The sequence below is a fragment of the Lactuca sativa genome, chromosome 5 (genome assembly GCF_002870075.4).
Source record: "Lactuca sativa cultivar Salinas chromosome 5, Lsat_Salinas_v11, whole genome shotgun sequence".
Lineage (NCBI taxonomy): Eukaryota > Viridiplantae > Streptophyta > Magnoliopsida > Asterales > Asteraceae > Lactuca > Lactuca sativa.
In genome coordinates, this window is record NC_056627.2 from 23306175 (window position 1) to 23315738 (window position 9564).

The window sequence follows — 9564 nt, forward strand, 5'->3', positions numbered from 1 at the left end:
ACCATAACTCATACGTTTTAAATCGAATTGACACGCGATTTTTTCCAACGTTTAACTTATAGTTTGTAGATTAATTTAAACTATAGTTTTGTTGATTTTGGTATAGTATTCAATGAGTTATAGACTTTCAAAGTTGAGCTATCAAAGCTGAAATTTTTCAGCTTTTCAGCAACATTTTTAAAAATTTGTAATCAGTGAAAATTTTTAAACAACCATAACTCATTCATTTTAAGTCGGATTGACACACGGTTTTTTCCAACGCTTAATTTACAGTTTGTAGATGAATTTAGACTATAATTTTGTTGATTTTGATATTATATTCAAAGAGTTACAGTCTTTCAAAGCTGAGCTATCAAAGCTGAAAAATTTTCAGCTTTTCAGCAAGTTTTTTAAAATTTTGTAATCTGTGAAATTTTTTAAACAACCATAACTCATTCGTTTGAAGTCGGATTGACCTAAGGTTTTTTCCAACACTTAGTTTACAGTTTGTAGATAAATTTAGACTATAATTTTGTTGATTTTGGTATTATATTCAGTAAGTTACAATCCTTCAAAGTTGAGCTATCAAAGTTGAAATATTTCAACTTTTTAACTATCATTTTATACTATAATTCTGAATTTTATGTATCTTTGATAGATAAATCATATGAAAGAGATCTTGATGAACTTGATTTATATGTTAGTTGATTTTATTTGGAAAATTAATTTTGCAACTTATAATATTATAACATTAAGGTAGATTAGTTATGCATGAAACGGAAACATAATCATTTTTACAAGTTGTATTGTATCAAACCTAAAAACTTATTTTAACGACTTGTACCCTATACAGTTAAAGTTGTACCGTTCCAAACGGGTCCAAGAACCAAAAACCTCGGACCTGGACCCGGACACGGACACAGACACGACTTATCCGGTCCGGTCCATGGTCCACAATATTCTTCATAACCGGTCCGGTCCAAGCGCCGGTCCAGTCCGGTCCAGTTCGGTCCAAATGTTCACCCCTAGAGAAAACTACGACCCTTGGATCATTTTAGTTTTAAAATGACATCCATCAGCAACAAGAAGGGATTGCTAGTGTTGATTATTTTAAAATTTATACCAAAAATCAGGTTTTTCTATTTGTATTAGTTTATAATGAAACTAAGTGTAAAACTTGTGTATTATACATATTAATTAAAAAAATAAAATATTAAAATATAAATAATAAGTATTTTATTAAAATAAAATTTTGAAATAAGAAACATATTAATTGCAATTTAGTATAATATTTATTACATTTGATAGTGTACATATATAAGTATAAGTATTATGTAGTTTTTTAATTTTAAAAATTAAAAGAAAAAACCATAAATTGACGTGTGGATATTATTTATTTTAAAAAATATCATAAAATGACAAATGTTAAAACTTATTAGAGTTTGACATGTGGCAAAATTATCTTCAATTATTATAATAGATTTTAGTTTCATCAAACAAGTTGTTTTGGCTTTGAATTACTTCAATTTGTAGCGGCTTAGCCTCATGTATGGTTCCCAATCGATTGTTTTATGTGATGTTTGCATGTTTTGGCTGTGTTTAGCGCGCTCCAAGCTAGCTGAAAAGCTAGCTTATTTTTCGAGCTTTTTTAAGTTGTCATGTTTGGCAAATCAAAAAGTAACTTATAAGCTAGCTTTTAAAAAAGCTACTTAGACTAGCTTTTTAGAAGCTTTTTAAAAAAAAATTCAAATATACCCCTTAATTAATTATAAAAACACATTCTTTTAAATGTCTTTTTATGTTATTTCATATTTTTCAGCTAGCTTTTTAGTTAATTTTACCAAACGTCATTTTTTATTAGCTAGTTTTTCAACTATTAGCTATCTTTTTATTTAACAGCTAGTTTTTCAGCTAGTACGCCAAACATATCATTTTTTACGGTGAAGGAGAACATCTATCAATTAGTCGACAACTCCATGATTCAGTAGAATAAACTTAGACGAATCCAAATCTATGTCTAATAATGTCTAAAGTAAAATAATAGACATAACTCTAATCCATCAAGACTTGCAAGCACTACAATGCTAGTCCAAACTAAAGAAAAATCACAATAATATCAAGAGAAATCAAATATCCTTCATTTATTCTCTACTATCATCTTCCTATCCACTTAAAAAAATTATGACTCATATTTAATATTATTATTTTAAATATTCAGATCATCTTTCTATCTATTTCCCTTTTGCAAGTCATGAAATCGGCTACTTTTAGTTTAGGCGATAATTATCAGTAAAGCTAGAGTTAGGATTAGCAATTATCGATACAACCCACAACACGTCACGAAATAAACGGGTTTAGATTGAGTTTTTCAACCTGTTAACCCGCTAACCTGTCAAACTGTTTATTAAACAGGTCATATATGAGTTTCTTAAAAATATACGGATTGACCCACCAACCCGTTTAGAATTTTAATAAAAAAATTATATTATTTTAATGTATTAAATATTATACATTATACAGGTTAATAGGATAGGATGTCCGATACCATTGATCATTTGGCATTTGGTGTTTGTCCTAAATAATTTCAATATCTCACAAACAAAATCGAAGAAACTCTCTTTCACTCCCCCCTATGTGACGAACGACAGAACAAACTCACAAAGAACGGCGGCATGAATGATTGAATCATTATCTAACGACGTCAATGCTTGAACGTGAACTATGGAGGCACAACATAGTAGACAATTCATTTGTTGCGATCCAACCCAAGAACACACGAACTCAAATCTGATCCACGAACCTCCAACCTGTGAACCCGTATAAATAAATAATAGATTGAAAGGCCATATATTGGTTTATGTTCCAAACCCGTTAACCCGTGACGTGTATAGTTAAATAAGTCGGGTTTTGATTAATATATTTTGACCCGCCAACCCGAACAAGACACGATTGTCAGGTCTAGCTAGAGTTGAGTTTGACTTCGGAAGTATATATATATATATATATATATATATATATATATATATATATATATATATATATATATATATATATATATATATATATATACTACCTCCGTCCCATATTTATTGTCAACTTTTGAAGTCATTATTCTTCAACTTTGATCTAAAATATTTCTATTTTTGATACATAATATTTGATGCAAAATATATGAATGAATTGTATTTTATATGTATTTTCATTATTATAAGTTGCATAAAGTAATATATAACACAAATAAAAATATTTAAGGTCAAAGTTGACGAATAAAGACTTCAAAAATCAAAAGTAGACAATAATTATGGGACGGAGTATATATATATATATATATATATATATATATATATATATATATATATATATATTCTCAAATCATGCATAAACATTGTGTTTGTTTTCATGAACTAATAAAACTTTAAGGCTATAAGAAATGACCAAACCATCCATAGCGACATAAACATTAGTTAATATAAATGAGACTGAAGAGAGCATATTAAACCGCGTTTATCATGAATTGAATTAGAAAAGGTTATACGGCATTTAGATGGGAGTAGGTACAAAAAAGACATGAAAGATGAGTAATCATATCCATGAAAAATCGAGTTAAACCATAACAAGACTAATGATACAATACAAGAGGAGCAATTATGAGACCAAGAATCTATTATAAAGAAAAAACAAGAACAAATCATACAAATATTTACTGGTATCCCATTCATTCTCCAACGAAACAAACCCATGCCCGAGCATGGGATTGGAGTGAAGAACGTTTCAAGGACTGGAGAAGATAAGAGGTACAAGAATTAAAACGCACACTCACAGAGAGGGACATAGCATAGCTGTAGCTGCATCTGTAGAATATGGTGAGTTAAAATACAGTTACACTTTTGGAAGAGCAATTGCAATTCCATTCACGGCTTTAACAGATTGAAAACCAACATTTTACTCCACTTTCGTTCTGCCTTGTTCAAGTTGCGCCTTCTTGGGTTCCGCTGGAAAATATTTTATGCCCACCATGTCACCCACTCTACTTATAACCTGACAGATTCACCTCACTATGTTATACTCAAAACACATGCTACTACATTGTATTGTAGTAAACAAACCTACTCATTCAGCACCTAGCTAAAGGTCTCATATTATATTTGTCAATTTTGGGTTGTTGATACATGCTCAAATGTATGATACCAAAGAAAAAAACTAACTCAGTTGCTTTCTTCGGATTATTACTTTTGTACTGGTATTTTGAGAGCATATTTAATATATAAATATTTATGAAATTCTAAGATGTTTGACAAAAAAGTGTAGGCGTTTCAAGTGTCAACTCTCAACTCGTTTTGACCAGCCTTAAACTTCACCGTATGTATAAATTATAAAAGCATCCAAAGTATGGTTTTTACTTTTTTAAGATTAGCTTTTTTAATGCTTGAAAAAGCTTATGACCATTGGGTGGGGGTCATTTTCCTTTTAAAGCCCCACTCATGTGTAACTTGTACAAGCAACTTATTCACATTCGTTTTATTTTTTATTTTACATCATTTTCAACTTTTATTATATGTTTTTTTTTCATAAAGTGTAAGAAATTTTATAGCAATTAAACTTTATTTTATTTTAATTACATGAAGGCATAAATTTTTTTTTTTTAAAGTTGGAAATTCCGTAACGCTCAAAATATCAAATATCAAATATATTTTTTTAGTTATGTAAAAATATAAATATAAAAAAAGTTAGAAATTTGATAATGTTTAGAAATGCATAAATAGTATAAAATCAGAAATTTCATAATATTTAAAAATATATGAGCACTTATTATTATTTTAATATTTTATATTTTTAATACTTATTGTAATTGTAATATTACTGATATATATAAATTAAAATTGGTGGGGCCCATGAATAAGCTGATGAAAGATTTTTGTTATGGTGGAGAGCACAAAAAGCTGTAACAAATAAAAAATCACCAGAGTGGATGCTCTAACAACCATACGAGGCAAGCCCAATAATAAATGTAAAACAACCAAAAGGTAAGAAATTATAAAAAAAGAAAACCTAAAGAAATAAATTACGTAAAGGTAAAGGTAAAGTTTTTACCTCTAAGGCTTTGATCATGTCTTCCCGTGTATGAGCAGCAGAAATGCATATACGTGCCCTAGCTAACAGTAGAGGAGTCGCTGGAAATGCAACAGTAACAACCGCCACCTGTCACCATACAAGTACAACTCAATCACAAAGACACAAACCATAGTCTCCTTAAGAAAACATAATTTGTAATAAGATAAAAAAAAATAGAAATAGAAGAAACATACATTCCGTTTAAGACACTCCCTTGAAAAGGCAGGGATTTTTGCAGGATTATAGAGCATTATAGGCATTACAGGCGAATCGTTATCCCCTAAAACCTCAAACCCCATTTTCTGCAATTCTGATCTAAAATAGTTGCTGTTCTCACGAATTTGAGCAAGCTTCTGAGCACCTATTTTGGACGAATAAAAAGTAAAAAAGTCAGCTAATTATTGTGCGAATGATTAAATTAGTGCTGAGAATTATAATTATAATTATTTGGACCTCGACTAGAGCCATCCTTTCCAAGAATAACCTTAATGGAAGATATAATTTGTTGAGCAGCAGGAGGTGATATGGATGTCGCATATAAATGAGCAGGACAGGTATATTTTAAATATTGAATGAGTTCCTGGAATCCAAATAGATATGTCAACAGCGCATATTTCATTTTATCACATGGGACAAGAATCATTTTATTAGGGAACAACTACAAAAAATATATATATTATATTATATCATGGGAAGTTTTGTGGTTTAACCACTATTCCACTAATACTTAATTTTTTACAGAGTAAGTTACATTTTTCATCCCTGAGTATAGCTGTTTTTTTCAATTTTGTTCCTAAATAGTTCTCTTGCAGCCTTGGTCTTTATTCGAGATTTTTGTAACGTTTTTGGACACTGCTCCAACTAAAACGACTATATTTTAGGACCAAAATCGCAAATTTCAGCTATATTCAAGGACCAAAAATAGTCATTTTACTTGGAACAGGGACCAAAAACTAGCTATACTCATTACTCAGGGACCAAAAATGTAACTTACTCCTTTTTCGAATCAAACCACGGAAGTTTCAGATATTTTTTCAAATTAACCTTTTTCACATGTTATATAAGGTTGTGGTGACACTCGTTACTCAGCTTTCAAAGGTAATTTTCCAAATTAACCATTTTGACCAGTTATATATCATGTCAAAAGGATTAATTTGGAGAAAAAAATAAAGTATTAAGTGGTTGAAACGCAAAATTGCCCAAAATATTATGATTTTTCTGTAATTTTCCACTTTAACCCCCAGTAAATCATGTGTGAAACAAAACAGACCTTTGATCCTGCTATATAACCACCACATGATCCGAACGATTTTGTAAAAGTTCCCATCATAACATCCACGTCAGCAGTATCCACACCTAAAAGCTCACACACCCCTCTTCCTGTTTTCCCAACTGCTCCAATACTGTGAGCCTCATCCAAATACACGTACGCCTGTTACATATATATATACGCAGCATATAAATAAGAACAGTGTCCAGTTTTTTAGTAATAACGTGTTCTGGAATTTTATTTTTATAGATTTTAAAAGTTAAAACAAATGCATCACCTTGTATTTTTTGCAAATGGAAACAATTTCCGGAAGCTTGCAAATTTCGCCTTCCATGCTGTATATTCCCTCAACCACAACAATGATTTTCTTCCAAGGTCTATGTGTTCTTGGTTGTCCATCAGCAATGTGTTCTCTCAAGACTTTCTCCAAATGAGAAGGTGCTTTATATTTTAAAAAAAAAAAAAGTAGTCAATATAATACAATTAATAAAAATAAAAACGTGGGTATTTTAGATAGAACTTTAACCGTGTGGATAGACTTACTGTTATGCTGAAATACCCTAATTGTAGCACCTGAACCTCGAGCACCATTTACAATAGAGTTATGGTTTAAAGAATCACTAATTATTAACCCTCCCTGTGAAAATCCACATAAAAAATGAAAAACAATATAAAAAATGTTATACAGATTGATTAGTTATGATATATCAGGACTTACTTTTCCAATCAAGACAGGAAGGATAGCAGAGTTAGTGACATAACCCATGCCAGTAACTAAAGAAGCTGGTTTTCCAACAAAATCAGCCACCACCTCCTCCAATTCAGCATGCAGTGCTGTTGTGCCTATATAAATTTATACAAAAAAAAAAAAAAAAAAAAAAAGGAATTCAAATTTTATTCACGATAAAACTACTACAAATAGTCAAATAGAATTATACCTCCATCAACACGACTACTGCATGTGCTTGCAAAGTATTTCTTCAAAGACTCGATTACACGAGGGGTGCAATATTCATCTGCAGCAGCAAATCCAAGGTAGTTGTATGATCCCAAATTAAGACACCTGCTAACTTTTTTAGTTCGCCTGCAAAAATATATAAATTTGGTAATTTTAGGATAAGTAGTGGGGACAGCTTTTTTAAAGATTCATTATATACAAGGAGAAGTGATGATGACATAAATCATAACATGTCATAATAATGTTGCAAACATATAATGTGTGTTTAAAGTTTAAACACTCACTTGAGTGTCTTGTTATTATCATTGGAAACACGCTCCACCACATCAAACCAAGCATCAGGGGGGCTTGATATAGGTCGTCCAAAACAATCCTACATATTAAGAAGCAAACTTAATTTTTCAGGCAAGAAAATTAAACCAGATATCAACATGAAAAGCAGGCAGACAGATAATTTTACTAGAGCTTTACTTAAAAGGGTGATAATGAGACTAACAATTGCATCCCCATTGGATCTTTTAGAGATTCAGTATCAAGAAAAACTTGATTTTTGCCAAAAAAAATATATATATATAGTCCACATTGTCCAAAAAAATAGTCTTGACTCCTTTTAGGAATAACCAACATGTCCAAACTTACAGCTCCCAGTGTGTTTAGACTTTAGATGTGGATTTACAAAGTAGGTATTGCAACTTAAAGGATAAAAATCAATATCCCTTATAATACATTTGATTAAAGTAAGGATTGTTAGGTAGCTTACAGTTATCTCAATAATCAGCTTACGGAAATTCCTTACCTACTTGTCCAAATCTAACTATTTTGACCCTAAATAATCAGAAAATCATAATCAATTAATCATAATCTCTTTTTGCCAAACACTCAATTGCTTATTGCAAACAATCACTTTAAACACACATCCAAACAACCCCCACCCCTGATTAAATGAATCCTTTCGATACTAAATTTGGTAATTAGATCCCCTCTCCGAGCAATCAACAATTACTTGTAAATTGGTTGAGGAGTTGCAGGCAAATTCAAGTACGCACTAGATCCCCTATCTGAGCTTCCATTTTATGATTTCCAACTCGTGAGTTAGATCCCAATCCAACTCAAATCGCATCTTTACAGGGATCTGCCTCGGTACGTGCCCAGATACATTCAATAACGTGCATATTCTTTCTGGTTGATCAAACTAGCCTTTTAGCATGTCCCTTACTAATTAAACAATCCCAATCATGCTTTATGAATTACAAAAAACAAATCAACTAACTGAAAACGTTTCCAACTGCATCATTTCTATCAACAAGCATAACAAACCGAGCAACAAAAGCGCAAATTACGTTTACCTGAATACGAAGATAGAGGCGGCGAATATAGAAATCTTCTAGCCCTAAGCAGATCGGTGCATATCCCTGATAATACATAACAGAGTGATCCTTTTAAGCATACTAACAACACTTTTCAATGGGAGAAACGCCTAAGCGAAAGCAAAAGTAAGATATGATGCACCTGAAGATTGCTAGCTTTCCACCAGTCAACGATATTACGGAAGAAATCGCGCAATTGACCAAAAGCGAAGAGCAATCCGTAGCTGAAGTAGGTTGTCAAGGCAGTTATATACGGAATCGTAATCATCTTGACGAGTAAATGACGTTCCCTTCAGTAACGAAGTTGTTATGAGATCGAAGATCGGCAAGGAAACACAACGCCGGCTACTTCAGAGAGAAGGAGAGATTGAGTGATTGGATATGAGGAAGTGGAACTTTCTGCTTCCGGTGGCTTTCGATTGATTTAAGTTATATAATTTCTCCCTACACTTATACTTCATTGTAGTTTCAGCCCCTCTACTTTTAATTATTCTTTTTTCACCAATTGGGCTCTAATGGGCTCTAGTTAGATCCAGCAAAAATCCGTCAACTCAACTTGAGCTTGATTAACCCATTAAACTAAATGACTTATTATCCGACTAAATAAAATAAATTTAAATTTAAATATTCTTCGATATTCTTTTTCTGTTCATTTTTCGTTAAAATGTATTTAATTTTATTAAATATGATACATATTAATATTTAATATGGATAGGAAGATGAATAAAAAAAATATAGACCGATATTTAACTTCAAAGAAATGTTATGTTTTTTTTTTATTATTTTAATCTTTGTTTAGAGATTCATTGTTATTAGTTTTTTATGTTGAAGATTTCAAGATTAAATAGATATTGTTTCAATCATAATTGTAAATATAG

The 9564-nt window shown here is 31.1% G+C and overlaps 1 protein-coding gene across 1 annotated transcript; it reads right to left on the minus strand.

Moving 5' to 3' along the window:
- Positions 1 to 3543: 3543 nt before the first annotated feature.
- LOC111906538 (long chain base biosynthesis protein 2a) lies at positions 3544 to 9099 on the minus strand. Its single transcript, XM_023902290.3, has 12 exons — positions 8829 to 9099; positions 8666 to 8731; positions 7604 to 7692; positions 7300 to 7445; positions 7080 to 7204; positions 6905 to 6998; positions 6639 to 6802; positions 6362 to 6523; positions 5545 to 5671; positions 5286 to 5452; positions 5071 to 5178; positions 3544 to 4017 (listed from the first exon to the last, which is right to left on the minus strand). Exons 1-12 carry the CDS (start codon positions 8952 to 8954, stop codon positions 3922 to 3924), a joined length of 1470 nt encoding a protein of 489 aa, XP_023758058.2. The 5' UTR covers positions 8955 to 9099; the 3' UTR covers positions 3544 to 3921.
- Positions 9100 to 9564: the final 465 nt, after the last annotated feature.

What these genes read in the sequence shown, in the direction of transcription:
- LOC111906538 (XM_023902290.3), bottom strand. Translation starts at nt 8,954, where the DNA reads ATGATTACGATTCCGTATATAACTGCCTTGACAACCTACTTCAGCTAC. An exon ending in GTTATATAGCAGGATCAAAG is followed by an intron (nt 5,672 to 6,361) that starts GTCTGTTTTGTT and finishes TTTGGATTCCAG; the next exon opens with GAACTCATTCAATATTTAAA. An exon ending in AAAGGATGGCTCTAGTCGAG is followed by an intron (nt 5,453 to 5,544) that starts GTCCAAATAATT and finishes CGTCCAAAATAG; the next exon opens with GTGCTCAGAAGCTTGCTCAA.